The 15,934-nt window shown below is 49.7% G+C and overlaps 1 protein-coding gene across 1 annotated transcript; it reads right to left on the bottom strand.

Moving 5' to 3' along the window:
* Positions 1 to 3,131: 3,131 nt before the first annotated feature.
* On the bottom strand, positions 3,132 to 15,458 carry LOC112895552 (translation initiation factor IF-2-like). Its single transcript, XM_025963516.1, has 3 exons — positions 14,981 to 15,458; positions 4,791 to 6,981; positions 3,132 to 3,549 (listed from the first exon to the last, which is right to left on the bottom strand). Exons 2-3 carry the CDS (start codon positions 5,688 to 5,690, stop codon positions 3,505 to 3,507), a joined length of 945 nt encoding a protein of 314 aa, XP_025819301.1. The 5' UTR covers positions 5,691 to 6,981; positions 14,981 to 15,458; the 3' UTR covers positions 3,132 to 3,504.
* Between the last annotated feature and the right edge of the window lie 476 nt (positions 15,459 to 15,934).

Raw genomic sequence — 15,934 nt, 5'->3', positions numbered from 1 at the left:
CATTGCACTTACGACCCTATAATATATAGTAGAAAGAACAAGTAGTTGTGCATAAATATGAATCTGCCCGCAGCTCCAACGTAAAAGTAAATAAAAATTTAAATATCTTTGTTATTCTAAAATATCATTCGTCAGAAATTTGTGAATTGAAAGTTGCACTTCGTGTGTTTTAGATAAATATGGCGCAGAATAGATTAATAATAATAAAATTGGGTAACTTTCCATGTACCTTCTACGTATACTGCTATGAAATTTATTTGCAAGAGGAATTGCTTCATCTGAAATAGTTAAGGCATTCATAATTTTTTTCAAAATATGGAATCTGTTCCTCTTATGAATAAATTTTAAAAATAATGTTTCATAAAAAAAAACAGGTAGACTAGGGAAGCCATTCAAAGCAGACTTTATTGTGAATATATTTTTGAAAACTAGTGATAGTAGAAGTTTCTAAAAACCTTTTAAGTAATTGTCAAATTCATACATTTTTGAGAAATCATGTAACTATTTCATATTGAATTTATTCCTCTTAAAAATAATATTCTATAAAATATAAATGATTCTCCTGAAATGTTTTAGTTGTTTGTCAAAATAATTTGAAAATTGCATTCTTGTGTTTGAGAACTTTCATATAATTTCTAGACAAAGTAGATTGATGATAAAGTATGAGACTTTTGTACTGCTTCAACAGGCCATCTGATAAAGGGAGAATTCCCTGGAAGGCCCTGGACCAAATCACGCTTCCTTCTATGGCCCTAGAAAACTGAGACACCCTTCTGTGGCCTCCTTTTTATTTTCGTTCCCTTCCATGGCCTTCCGTTAGATCCGTTAGGCCAATCCGTTAGAATTTGAGGTTTGAGATGAGAAACAAAATTTTTTTAGACTGAACTACCCCTGCCACTCCACGACCCCATCTCCCCCATCCTATCCCGTGAGCCCCGAAGCAGAGGAGGGCGGCGGGCGGCGGCGCGCGGGCGGGAGGCGGGCGCGCGAGCGGCGGGCGGCGCTCGGGCGGGCAGCGCACGGGCGGCGGCGGCGGGCGGGAAGCGCACGGGCGGGTGCGCGGGCGGCGGCGGCGGGCGGGCGGGCAGCGCACGGGCGGCCGCACGCGGGCGGGCGCGCGGGCGGCGGCGGCGGGCGGGGCGGCGGCGGGCGGGCGGGCAGCGCACGGGCGGCCGCGCGCGGGCGGGCGCGCGGGCGGCGGCGGCGGGCGGGCAGCGCACGGGCGGGCGCGCGGGCGAGCGGCGGGCGGGCGGGCGGGCAGCGCACGGGCGGCCGCGCGCGGCGGCGGCGGCGGGCGGGCAGCGCACGGGCGGGCGCGCGGGCGAGCGGCGGGCGGGCGGCGGCGCGCGGGCGGCGTGCGGGCGGCGGGCGCGCGGGCGAGCGGCGGCGGGCGGGCGGCGCGCGGGCGGCGGGCGGCGGCGCGCGGGCGGCGTGCGGGCGGCGGGCGGGCGGCGGGCTGCGCGGCGGGCAGCGCGGGCGGCGGCGAGCCGCGGCGCGCGGCGGGCGGCTGGCAGGCGGCGAGCTGCGGGCGGGCGCGTGGCGGAGGGCTGCGGCCGCCGGGCGGCGGGCGCGCGGGCGGCGAGCGGCACGCGCCGTGGTAGCATGCCACTAAATCCAGCGTGTGGTCCATCATCTGCAGTCCTTCACTGCTCACCGGCGTTCTCGGCGTCCTTCTCTCTTGCCCGGGGGTAGTATGGTCTTTTCACAGCCACTTAACTGGAATTTAACTGCAGATGTAACGGGAGGGCCGTGGAAGGGAACGAAAATAAAAAGGAGGCCACAGAAGGGTGTCTCAGTTTTCTAGGGCCATAGAAGGAAGCGTCATTTGCTTCAGGGCCTTCCAGGGAATTTTCCCTCTGATAAACTTGTAAGCTGAATTTATGACTTCCATATTATAAGTTTGCTTCAACAGACCATCTGAAATAGCTTAAGCATTTCTCATAATTTATGAATTTAAAAATTGCATTTCCTGTTTCTTATATCCTTCAGATTATCAGCACCATGTATAATCCCTACTTCATCTAATTCTTTTGTAAAACTTTTTTAGTCCTATAAGTTTATTTGTTGGACAAATAAATTAGTCTGACTTCGTGAAAATATTTATATATAGAAAAATAGTCTGTACACTACTCGGAGATGTCCTTCGCGGCCCATTTGTCCCCTGCGGGCCGAGCGATGGCTATGCGCCCAGCCAAAATCCCAAATGGAACGGTGAAGAAATGGTCCAAACGACCTTGGGATGCATGTTTTGTGGGTAATTTATTTATTTGATATTGATATGATCTTTCCATGGACTTCAACTTTTTCCTCGTGACCCTTTTTCTGCCGTTAGCAGCAGTATCATGCATCTCTGTCTTTATTTTTCCTATAGACGAACAAAGGATATGGGAATGGCATCAGTGTGTGCTTCTTCTGTTTCCAATTCAAACTTTGTTTGTTCAATAATTCAGCCATTTTGTTTACTTTGGAACCAATGTCAACAGTTGTCGTTCTACAACAGCCAAGATCCTTTGCCACTAGGATTTGACCTATCTGGAAAAAAGAATTATTTTAGTGCTCTCGGCCTCTTGTATTGCAGGTCATTTTCTCCCTCGAGATGGTAGTGCACTCCACACAGGAACAAGAGTAGTGTCTGTCACTGCCACCGAGAGTAACGTATCAAGCATTATATCTCATCAAGAGCAACGTCAGTAAAGTAGAAGCCCGTTGCAACTTACAAGCAAAGCTCATTCGCGCTCCCTCCGTTTCTCCGAAGACGATGGCAACCCTTTGCTGCATGCGCGTGCAGGCAGCAGGAAACCTATAGCTCCGGCGTTCATCGCCACATGGAGGCCGGCCTGCTGCGCACCGAGCCGTCCGTGGGCAGATACACCATCGTCATAGCAGTGTCACGGGATACACATAAAAAACTAGTGAAGGAAAGAGTTGGTTTTGTTGGCTTGTAAAGATCAGAAGTTTTTGGTTTGATTGTTTTCATAATGGCTCATGATGCCGTTTATATATACGACTACTTTGTTCTTGATATGTGAACACATGGTTCTACTCCCTCCTTTCCAAATTGTAGATCGTTTTAGCAAATCTAGATATATAATTTTTACTATACATCTAGATAAACACTATGTCTAGATAAATAATAAAAGTTATATATCTAGATTTGCTAAAACAATCTACAATTTGGACGGAAGGAGCAGTTATTGACGTATCAAATCTCGAGAATGAACTGGCTCAATCGGCTGTACGTACCACACACGATCGACAGGTAACAAGTCTGTCGGTACGGTCCAGACCTGAGACATATAAGTTTGGGGCCTGTGCAACTTTGGCAACGTGCGTTGCAAACTTTTTTAGCTATATACATGGAGCCGTGCTTGCCTTGCTGCATATGCTTGTACACTTCCTAAAATCTCCATGCACCATGGGCGGCAGTGGCACCACACAGTTTCAACTTTGCGCCCCCGATTACTTTGCAGTGGCGTCAGTACCTCGTGATCGCCGAACTTGGATCTAGCTCCATGGAGTGATCTGCTTGAAGCTCTTGCGGACACTTGCCTGCCGACAATAACATTTGCAGTTGCATATGTGACGTCAAACATAAGTAGTATAGATGTGATCATCATGCGGAACAAAACTGTCACAGTGGCGTACAAAAACAAACTGAAATCTAGGCCAAGTTTCAGAGCATAGGTTTAACTAAATCTGCATTGTTAGATAATGGGTATAGTACCTCAATCTACATAGTAGTTTTCTTTTATCGGAACATATGGGGGAATATCAAACATTTCATGCAACTATGCAAAAGCATGGAGTGAGAATACATTCCTTTTTTTTTGTTGCAAGGAACCAACTCTGAACTCAAAACCCATCGGAGATGGGCTTCTATTCACTTTCTTTTCTTCATTTCATTTCAACGGTTATCTTCTAGAATCTCTCAGTACTTGGTTGGAGGTACAGTGTTATGCATGTTACAATTTTCAACGGAGTAGATGAGTAGATAGGGTAGAACGACTGAAGAAGTGAAGGAGGCTGATGGAAAGGCGAGTGTGCATATATGGTCAACATGACACCGTTCACATGCAAGATTATTTTGTTGGGAGGTGCTTGTCACTTTGGACTTGCGAGTTGATTTTCTGGCTTGTGGGCATCCAGAAGGGTTGAAACATGATGGCACAATGATACGGGACACGCATGCTGTGTCTTGCTATTTACTACTAACAAGCAAGCGTGAAAACACCATGCTGCACAAGTATTCCTCTGAACAAAATGTTTGGGTCAACATTGAACGAGGGTGTTTCATGCATCACGACTCCAGGGAAACTGAACTGTGATGAAAGCGAAGTATAGACCACACTGAGTGGGCGATTGGGCTCATAATAACGAAATTAAGGAAAATGGTTTTGGGTTTTGATGGCGTAAAATTGTAAGGTATTGATCGATGTTTTTGGTGAAAACTATAGGTTAAACCCAAAATTTCATTTCTGATGTTCCATTTCAACAAAAGATTATGACTATGTTTTTTTTAAAAAAAAAGATCATGACTATGGTATAGCTAAGATATGCAGAGCACCTAGGCGCACGTCCTATTCGCGTTCGCCCTTGCCTCCTGGCGCTGCCACCATTGCCCTCCGCAGCACGGCCACAACAGCGCGCGAGCCCCATCTCTGTCCACTAGACCTCACCCTCGTCCCTCACCCTGCTGACGCTGACGCCCTTCCCTCGATTGATCGGTTTCGACTTCGGTCAAGGAAGCAGAGCAAGAAGTAGGCACATGGAGAGCAGAGACGAGGACATACCCAGAGGTGAGACGTGGTCATGGTGGGGAGGCTCCGGTTCCGTCTGAACCTGGTGATCCGCACCGACCCCCCGGCGCACTCGTCCTCCTCCGACGAACCGTCCTCGCGCCCGTCGGCCGCGCGGCGGTGGCCTCCGTGGCCGTGGTCGTCGCCGAAGCAGCTGGCGGACAGGGATGACGAGGACGAGGACGAGGCCGACGACGCCGCCGGCGAACCCCACGGGGCGTCCGGAGCCGCGGTGCTGAGATGGTCGTGGCCGCCGCCGCCGCCGCCTTTGTTCCTCTTGGTCCCCGCCGCCGCCGCCGACGATGTGGTCTTGCTCCGGGAGAAGAGGCCGACGCCGGCGCTCGGAGTCCTCCGGAACGCAGCGAAGCCGCTAGCGGTCCTCCTCGGCGGCCTCCTGCCGCCGCCGGCGCAGCCGTAGTAGTGGGAGCCGTGGAGCACGGTCCTGGGCGAGAGCGAGCCGTCGCGCTGCTTCGCGGAAGCTACCCGCTGCAGCCGCGGCGGCAGCTTCAGCGGTGCGGGGCGCGGCGCCATGGCATTGCCGCCGCCGTTGTCGCGATCACCGGCGCCAGTGGCAAGGGTAGTAGTAGTAGTAGAAGTAGCGGCGCCGACGTCTGACGGGACGACGGGGCCCGCAGGGGCAGCCGGAGCGCCGGTCGCGCCGTCGCTCGGCTGCGGCGGCGCCTTGGGCTTTCCGGGCGCCTCCTCCCAGAGGAACGGCACGGTGACGGGCGAGCGGCGCGGCGGCGTGTCAGGCGGCCCCGACGGCCACGCGGCGACGCCCGTGTCGCCCAGGTCGGCCACCCGGCTCGCCCGCGACCGCGCGCGGCCGAGGAACTGCGCCGGCGGCAGCGGGAGGGACGGCGGCGGCGGCGGCTTCTTGGCCGTCGTCCCCATGCTGGTGGCTGTGCTGGTCAGTTGTGCTAGCACTCAGGCACCGGGATAGCAGAGTCGAGAGCGTCGTGCGCGGTGTTGCTGCCGGCGGGCGGATATAAAGGTCGCACCGGGGCGTACGCGTCTGCGTCCGCGAGACGGTAAATGCGCGCGGGGGCGGAGGCGGAGGCGGAGGAGGCGAGAGTAATCAGGGGGAGGGAGCGTCGTGAGTGCCGGCGTGCGTGCGTGACCCTGATAAATGGAGGTCGCGATGAGCCGTGACGGCACGCGCGCGACCAAGAGGAGGGGAGGCCGGGCCGGGTCGGGGTCCTGGCTTTCCAAATCGATCCCATGCCATGTCGATCGAGTGGACAGCCGCGACGACCAGGCCTGGCCGCGGGGCCGGTGAAAGTGACACTGGATGGGAAGGGAGCGCGGCCGGCCCGGCAGGGCAGATGGAGGGAGCACTGGACCGAGGCGAATGCCGCACGGGAGGGGCATGAGGGAAGAAGAGACCTGCCGTGGCACGGCGCGTCAGGGGCCGCGGGGCGGTGCGTACGCGGCTTCACGTCCGCCGGATGCGGCCATGCCACCGCGAGCACGGCGGACACAGGAATTGCAGCAACTCATCCCGAGGATATGGTCTCGCCTCCACTACTAATTCGTTGGATTTCTACAGGGACCCATTTTTTTTTCTATTTATCTTAAGCACTGTTTTGCTTCTCTTTGGCAACACACACACACAACCTGCTCTGTGCTCTCTTTTTTTCCTCTGCGACATGAGTATCCTAGTCATTGTCACGATGCAAAGCACAAGGACGCATTACAAAAAAAAGGAGGACGTCCTTGTCACCGGTGAATCGTGTTCTGCAGCTCGCTAACTTACAGCGCTGCCTCTGCCTTGTTTCCTACGCCGCTGGAGCGCCACCAAATGGCGCCCTCCGTCCACGGCGCAACCGCCCGGCCCGGCTCGGAGAAATTCCGGGCTCCAGGATGACTTGCACGGCCACCGGTTTAATTCTTCCACACCGCCACCATCCTTCCCGTTGTAATCTCTGTCGTCTTGTCACCAGTTCAGCCTTCGTTTTCATCGGCGGAGCTGTGACCGGTTCCGCGATAGATGACGCGTAGTAGATCCCTTGCCGCTGCCCAGACGCCGGGGGATATGCTGCTGAGCCGGTTGGCAAAGCACGCTCACTGATCCGGACGCCGCTAACGACCGTGCTTGCAGTCTTGACAGACATGCCCGGGGCTAGAACAGTCAGTCAATGGACCAACTACTGCTTCAGAAAATCTCCCCAGTGCGTGCCTGCAGCTGATGGGTAACATCATGCTTTGTCACAAGGTGTCTGTGACTGGGTCTATATTGCTTGTTCTAACAAGGCCCATCTTTGTGTTACTTTTTTTTGATTCATTTAACCCAGGCCCATCTAACAGCTTGCCCCACCCTAGTTATTACGTCATAAAAATGCATTTGCATCCTACTCAAAATATAGAAAACGTAATTAGATATTCACGTAATATATTTATTTAACCAGCAACTAGTCTTACGTACGTGAAGTGGGTTTTGTTTTCCGAAAATAACATCATTATTGGATTGACACTGAAATACTTTTCAGACTAGGAGGAACAGCCGCCAAAGACTAGTTCTATTTGGAGAGTGTGTCATGTTAGACCGCACCCCTGGAAAGTTCAGGAACTGCAAAGTTCTTGCATGTATATGTATGTGTGACAAGTTTTCAACGGAGCAGACAGGACGAGGCTGGTTGAAAACGGCGTGGACGTGTGTACAACTTGAGGCATCATGATAGTTTGGTAGATTGCATATGAACACACAAATACCGGATTTGGTTGGGAGGTACCTGTCATTCTCGCACAAAAGAGACGAATTCTGATAGCATGATGGTAGGTAACAATAGTACAAGTCACAAAAATAGAGTGGCTATTGTTCAGAGTTCACTCACAACTACGGTATACTGGGCCTGAATGGTTCATCTTATCGATATCGAAACTGACAAAGGAAAGGGCCACAATGATGCACATCGTGCTGTATATGGAAGAATAGGAGCAACCACAATGCTTTCAACTGACGGGAAAATGCATTACTGCACAAAAAGGATCTGTAAATTTCCTGTGTTCGTATGGCATGTTTCTGGCAAATCAAAGCAGGGTGATGCAGCCCTTCAAAAAAAAAGGCAGGGTGATTCAGTAAATCAGAGACGGCAAAATTAAACGTGGCTTCTGTCTTCTGAATATAGCATATGGCTAGCTCATGCGGCGCACATGTTTATATAGTTGGAAAGAGAGTTGTGTGGTCGCTACAAGTCACACAACTGACACCAGGGTTTTAGGCCCCGTTTGGTTGGGCGTCGGCACCGAGCGTTCGCGTTTCGAACGCGCCAGCCGAACCAAACACGCGACATTCCTGACGAGATTATCCCACCGCAGCCGCGTTTGCGCATTATCCTTTTGCAGCAGGCCATGAATAGCTTCTCCGCGTTCCGACCGACTGACGCAGGAAACCCACCACTTCCCTCCGCTTCGATCTACCCCTGTCTCCCCTCTTGCGGCCAGCCGAGCGCCGCTCCCCCTCGCCGGCGGCCACCCAGGCAGCCGCAATCTCGCCCTCCCCGGCGTGGAGGACGAGAAGCGCTGTCGATACGATTCATGTGAGCGCCCGAGAGCCGCCGTGCCGCTGTCAAGCGCCGAGCTCCTGCTGCTGGTGGTGCTCCTGGCAGGTACGCCTCCTTCCTCCCCTCCGATCCGAGAACGTCGCGAAATGCCAACCCGTGTGAGGGCCCCATTCCCCTTTCTTCTCCCTCACTGCAGATTTCTTCTTCCTCCGGCCACCATTAACAAACCTCGAGCAGCTCACCGTCGCTGGCCATATCCGCTCGATTTCCTCCATGAATTTCAAATCCCCCGCACTTGAGGCTCACTCACCTCCATAGCTCCCTCCCCAACCCCTCCTACACGAGCTCCGACCACCGCCTCGCCTGGAATCGAGGATTCCCCGGCCGCGCGCCGCCCCTACGCGGCCCTGCACCGCTCTGCTGGGAGCCCCGGCTCCTCCCGGGCACGCTGGAACTCTGGGCTTGGGGCCTGGGGTCCTAGCTGCTGCAGCAGCCGGGCATTGGTGGCCGCAAAGAAACTTTGAATTTCCTTTGCCTACAAAGATATTGGTGGCCGCAGCCCTCTCCTCTAATTGGTTCCACGAGCATACAAGCTGTGGTGCTCATGACTAAATCTGTGGGAGAAGGGAAGCATCGGAAATCCGGATGGTTTACCGTTGCCACCCAAAAGCCTCTCCAGAAGGAGCGATCCACAGGTGATCTCTCCCCTAGCTGGACTGCGATGAATGGCTGGATACTGTAGCTGTTTGTTTTGATGCACCTGGTTTCTCAAGTGATCTCATATTCCCCTCATTTCGAACGTAGGAATTTTTACAGGAGTTTTACATTGAATTTCTTATAATATCCGAGAGTATATTTTCATAACTAGGCTGCAATGGTACATCCCTGATTATGTCAGTCTAGACGCAAAGTATTTTTGAAGTAGAATATTAGAAAAAAATGTTTCTTCTATGCTCACAAAGTCACACGTACTTAGCATTTTGATCGTAATCCAGTCAAATCTAAACTTTGTGTCAATTGCTTTCAAAAGTTTAGTTTTAGAAGCAAAAATAAAACATGTAGGTATATTTTGTCTTCAAAATTACTTTCAGTCCAATACATCTATTAGAAATCTTAACAACTCCCTCAATCGTATGAAACATCAACTAAAATTGACAGGGTGGAAAAATCTTAACAACTCCAGTTTTGTTAGTTTTTTTTAGATCAAGATCTCCAGAGGAAAAATGTTCATGCATGTGTAATTTTCTTTTTGCCCCTCCTAGAATTTAGTTTGTGATTAAGCATGTTTAATTAGTTTCTTCAGATCTGTTACTCCAAAAATCATGAAATTTATGCAGTAGCTTACTTGTTGCATGTGTAGTTCACTAAAAAAATCTCGTGTCCAGAAGCTGTGCACATAATTGTAGATCTTTATTTCTTCGGTTTGTCTTGCTATGGCTAAAATAAATAGTTTCTGTTATTAAAAATTGCTGGTAAATTTTTTATGTTGATTGCTAAGAAATACTTTTCTGCATATGTAAATTGTGTGTGGTAAATGTGTGACTTTCTTGTTGAAGTTAAATATCAGTTATATGCTATGTTTTTATCACTACAAATTCATACAAACCATAGAGAATTTAATATAAATATTTATGGATTAGAAATATGCTTTTGCATTGATTAGTTGATATGTGTATCTTCAATAATTTTAGTTCATTGTGTTGGTTACGCACACCACTTTTTCTACACACCTCTTTTCCTTGTATGAGCAACATTTCATAGACCTTTTCTTCTTAACTACATTCATCTTCACTGCAGGCATTAATCAAACTGGGTTTCTCATTGGATTCACCTGCTTTCTACACAGTTTGTGAGGTAATTCCTATTCAGTTCTACTGTCAAGTTGCCCCATGATTACTCAAGTTTTGCTTTAAATAGTGCATCTTAAGCCTCTTTAATTTACAGTCTTGGTAAGAGGAGTTATTTATCCAACTTTGTGTTGCTGCATACATCGTTTGCTTGTGGATGAAAAACAGCAGTTGTGTTCCTCAAATTAGTGATGGGTGAAAAGGCGGTGTGGGATAACCCCACTTTGAAGCACTTCATTGACATTTGCAAGGAGAAACTTAGTCTTGGGAATAGACCAAATGGCTGTTTTACTAGAACTGGTTGGAAGAACCTTGAGGATAAGCTTTTTGCAAGAACCGGGTTGAAACTAGTGAGGTCACAATTGAAGAATAAATTAGATAACATGAAAAAAGATTACACCGTGTTCATGAAACTGAAAAACGCTGCCACTGGACTTGGATGGGATGATGCGAATCAAACTATTGATTGTTCTAACACGTGGTGGGATGAACATCTTGCGGTGAGTTAAGTTTTGTTTTTTTCAAGGAAATTCTATTTGTCTTTATTATATTTTATTTCTGACCTTGCTAAATTTATTTTACAGCGATGCAACAACCCAGAGAGAGGTATCAAGTGCGTCCATATCAAGTTTCGAAAGCGGGGGCCGAAGTAACTTGATGATTTACATCTGCTGTTTGAGAAGGTGCATGTCACTGGTGCTTCCGCATCATATCCGGGAGATATTTCTTCAAGTGACTCAAGTGATGAGGACACAATGGTAGATTACTCCCAATGAGAAACCAAAACCAGCAGGAAAGAAGCGCAAACAATTGTCTAGTCCGATTGAAGAGGAGGAGGAGAAGAGTCCATTTTTTGGATGCACAAGAACACATACATGAGGATTGAAAGTGCAGCTGATAAAATTGGATCAAGTCTTGAAGCATCATCAGCTCCTCCACAATCCAACCCTGTTCCAACTATTGCACAAGCTATGAGAATGGTGAAGGATTGTGGGATTCAAGAAAAAACTGCTTTGATGCACATAGCTACCTTATTAATCATGAAGCCTGAATTTACAGAGATACTTGGTGCGCTTGAAACAAATGAAGGAAGGTTTGATTTGATTGAGAGGGAGCACAAGATGAAGAAGGCCACATAGATCAATTTCTTTTGTGTTTCAACCATTTATTTGCTTACGTTCTTGTATGTTGGAATAATTATCGTGTATGTTGGAACCAGTTTTGTTTTCTACGTTGGAACCAGTTTTGTTTTTTGTTTTGTATGTTCGAACCAATTACCTTGTATGTTGAAAGCGTTATTTCTATATTTGTTGAACAATTTACTTTGTTTATGTATATGGATGCGAATATGGAAGAGCTGGCTAGAAAAGGGCAGCAGTCTCTTTTTTCACTAAATGAGTTATCTCAACATCGTACTCTTCTTGGAAATCTGGATGCTCTTTACAATGAGCGATATGCTAACAAAGCTGAATAGAGCAAAAGAAGATCCAGAATATGGTTATAATTGGGTCATGAAGTGCTTCAAGCGTCCAAGACAGTTTTACAAGATGTTTCGGATGAGTACAGAGATTTTTATGTCTCTTCATGATTTATTAGTGTCTTCGTACGGTTTGATATCTTCTAGAAATGTTACATCAATAGAATCATTAGCAATATTGTTATGGACTTGCAGTTTCTACGTTCTCAGCATGAGCAGGGATTCCTTGTATGCAAACACGTACCCGGTACTCCAGCTTACTCGCTGAGATGGAGAGAGGAGAGAGCCCGTCGGGAACCCCGCGCTCACGGGCCACCACGTCACCCACGCCGGCCGATGACCAATCGGCGGCACCACCACCACTGAAAGCACCAGCCGGTGACCCACCGACGGTGAACCTGTCCCAGGAGGGGTCTGTGGAGGAAGCGCTGGATCTCCATTACTGCTCCGCTTCGGCGGTGCATTGAAGACGGCCGGAAACTCGGACGCGGTTCCCCGGCAAGGAGTAAAGGAGGCCTGGGTGCAGGGCAGCAGTTGCGTTCGGTCGTTGTCAAGCCGTCTGCTCATCGAGTATCCTACAAGGAAGCACTCGTCGGCGTCAGGACTTTCAAGCCACGATTCAATGCTGCTATGGAGAAGATAGGTGAGGCAGGCTGGAGTGAGGAGAGAAGAAAGCAGAGATTAGGCAGGGCTACGGTATGGGCTTGTCCAGGAGCTAGGCCGGTGCGGAGCATTCATGACCGGCTTTGGAGGAGGGTGAGCGTCAAGGAGCGCTTGGGTCCTCATTCTCCACAAGCTGGTAGTCTGCTTCAGCTCCTCAGAGCGAGAGCTGAGAACCGTTGCTACAACTGCTTCGCAAGAGACCATCGCATTGCACAGTGCAGGGATCCTCCCAAGTGTGTGTTGTGCTCTAAATCGGGCCACAAAGCTCGTTACTGCAGAGCTCCACACCGGCCTGCTGGTTCGGGGGAAGAGCGTCGAGCTAGAGTGCTGGACCGAGGGGAAGGGAGACATCAGCTGGAGGCAGTGCCGGAGGCGGAGAAGAAGATGGAGTTCATCCCTGGCGAGCCAGAGCGACGCCCGGCGAAGGTGACTGCTTGCGCTGGGCGCACGGTCGCCATAAGGGATGCGGAGCGCGAGGTGCAGCTGCACTCCCAGGTCGAGGTGCGACACCCAGCTGCACTCCCAGGAGCTGGACGCTCGGGTGCGACTCACCTGTGAGCAGGTGCGCCGGGATGTTCTACGGCAACTCCGCGTCCCGGAGCACCTGTTGTTCGTCACCAAGATGAAGGAAGCCACGTTTCTTCTCCTATTTGAGCGCCTAGAGCTGCGTAATGCGGCGCTGGGCCGGGGGCTTCTGACTGATGGGGTGCCCAAGGCTGCACCTCATGCCGATGGGATTATCTACAGGAAGTTATGCAACAAATGGGCTTTGGTTCAAGGTGGAGATCATAGGTGACAACTTTGTTGGGCACAACAACATCCTCAATACTTTTGAATGGAATGAGGGGGAAATGGTTCAAACACAGAACTGGCTTGAGGCAAGGAGATCCACTATCTCCAATGCTTTTCATACTAGCAATGGAGCCACTTCAGTTGATGCTAAATAGAGCTACTGCAGAGGGTCTAATTTCACCAATTACCAACAGAAATGCAAGGCTGAGGATCAGTTTGTATGCAGATGCTGCTGCAATGTTCCTCAATCCAATCAGTGAGGAGGTTCAGGTGGTAGAAAATATTTTGAGAGCTTTTGGCTGTGCTTCAGGATTGATCACAAACACTGAGAAAAGTGCAGTTTATCCAGTTTGTTGTGATGGATTAGATCTACACCATGTCATGGAAGCTTTCCAATGCCAGGTGAAGGAGTTCCCTTGTACTTATCTGGGACTCCCTCTTCATGTCAGACAGCTAAGAAGGGTGGACATTCAACCGCTCATTGACAAAGTGGGAGCAAAATTGACAACATGGAAATGGAAGTCGCTGAATAAAGCAGGAAGGCTGAGGCTCATCAACTCGGTCCTCACCTCTGTTCCCACATACTTCATGACGGTGTTCAGGTTGCAAAAGTGGGCAATCAAGAAGATTGATAAACTGAGAAGGAACTTCTTATGGAAAGGCATGGCCGAGGCAAATGGAGGACATTTCCTAGTGCAGTAGAGCAAGGCAATGAGACCAAAACAGTTTGGAGGGCTAGGAATATTGGACTTGGACCTTTTCAGCCGAGCTTTGCGCTCGAGGTGGTTATGGTTCCAATGGACATCACCTGACAGACCTTGGGTAGGTATTGAACCGCCGGTTAATGCAGTAGATAAGCAGTTATTCAGAGTAAGCACAATAGTAACAGTGGGAGATGGAACCAAGGCTAGCTTCTGGCAATCCTCTTGGATGAATGAGCAAGCACCTATGGATGTTTTCCCAGACTTGTTTCGAGTAGAGCATGGAGGAAGAACAAATCAGTAAGAGAGGAAATACACTAGCAAAATTGGACGAGGGGACTCTGGAGGATGCAGACAGTGGAAGAAATGGCGAGCTTTGTGCAGCTGTGGGACTTTGTGCAATCTGTGCAACTTACTGACCAACCTGACAGTATTGTGTGGAGATGGACAGCGGATGGGACATACTCGGCCAAGTCTGCATATAATGCACAGTTCATAGGATCTTATAGTTTTTTCAGAGGGGACAGCATTTGGAAAGCGGAAGCGGAAGGAAAACACAAGTTTTTCGCATGGTTACTCGTGCAAAGTAAGATACTAGCAGCGGATAAGATCTTGGCCCGGCAATGGCCCTGCAACCCAATCTGTCCGCTGTGTAACCACGAGCAGGAAACGGCATCGCACCTTATACTGCAGTCAGTTTGCCCAGCAGGTTTGGGGCAGAATGCTCAGCTGGACACAGAGCTTAGTTAACACACCACAGCCAAGCATGCAGATCTTGGACTGATGGGAGAGAGAACTTGCAAAGCTGCCTAAGAAGACAAGAAAAATGAAGGCTGCGATGGTGATCTACACGGCTTGGAATATATAAGGAGAGGAATCGCCGGGTGTTCAACCAACAGGTGGATTCACCAGTGGAGGTCATGCAGGAGATCAAGAGGGAGATCAATGATAGGAAGTTGGCCTGTGGTGACCCCGAGTTATCTTTTGTTTCTAAAGTTTAGACACTGCTTTTATTCTCTAGAGTTCGAGTTGCATTTTGTTTATGTAATATCTCTATTATAAGAACTTGGAACTTCTTCTTCTCTCTTAAATGACATAGCAGTGCTCCAGCAAGGTTTTAAAAAAAAAATCTCGTATCCGTGCCTTGCATCTAGACACCATCAATAGAACGTATTTCGGAACACAAGAACACACAACGAACCTGCTGCAGCTGCCCGTTGCCGCGAGGTCACTTGCACCACCGCTTTGCGCTGCCGAATATCGAGGGAGTCGAACAAAACCGCCGATTGGGTGGCGTCAAGATGCGCGGATCCACCCCTGATTCGCCAGTGGGCCCGACCAGCGACGCAGGCAGACTTGGTGATGCCGAACCGCCTTGGTGCCCGAGTTGTGGAGGGGGGTTGATAAGGCTGCGGCCACCAGGCAATATCTCCGGGGGACACACTGGGCGGCGGGTGACGGCGGCGGCGAGTTGGGAGCGCCCCACGGTGAGGGATCCAGCCCCGATGCGCTGGTAGAACCGGCCGGCGATGTAGGCGGACGTGGTGATGGCAGATGCAGAGTGTGTTTCGGCAGCGGCGGCCGGATGGCAATGTCTCCGGCGGATCCACCGAGGCACCTGACGCAATGGTGGTTGGGGGTGTAGGGAGCTTCTGTTTTCCTTCTCGGGTGAGCAAAATTTGTGGTGCAATTTCCGAGGGTTTCAAGCAATCCCGGGTCCCTATCCACAACTAGTAGTCGTTGGCAGATTTTTTAAGACCGTAAAAATACTATTGTTTTTTTATATATGTGTTAATTGAGAATTACGACCTCGTGTATCTCTGCTTTGTCTGTAAAAATTTGGCCATCTAATTACATACTTGGATGTGAATTTTTACTACGGCCCTGGTGCATTCCTCTCGTTTGCAGGGTTATACGCATTTACTGCAATAGTTAGATTTTAGGTCATACCATGTACTGAAATAAACGTGGACAGTAAAAGGTGGTCTGCCTTTTTACTTATTATTTAGTTTGCATACCGCGTCATTACGGTATTTGCATTAATTATAGTGCTGCGGGAGGGATAATAATTAGAGGTTGCGGTGGGTTATAATTTCAGCTTGCCGAAGTTGTGGGCAGCGCCGCCGGTTTGTTGAATAATAATCAATATACCGTG

This window comes from Panicum hallii, chromosome 5 (genome assembly GCF_002211085.1).
Source record: "Panicum hallii strain FIL2 chromosome 5, PHallii_v3.1, whole genome shotgun sequence".
In the NCBI taxonomy this organism is placed as follows: domain Eukaryota; kingdom Viridiplantae; phylum Streptophyta; class Magnoliopsida; order Poales; family Poaceae; genus Panicum; species Panicum hallii.
The sequence above is the reverse complement of the archived record's forward strand: the minus strand, read 5'-3'. Positions and strand labels throughout refer to the sequence as shown.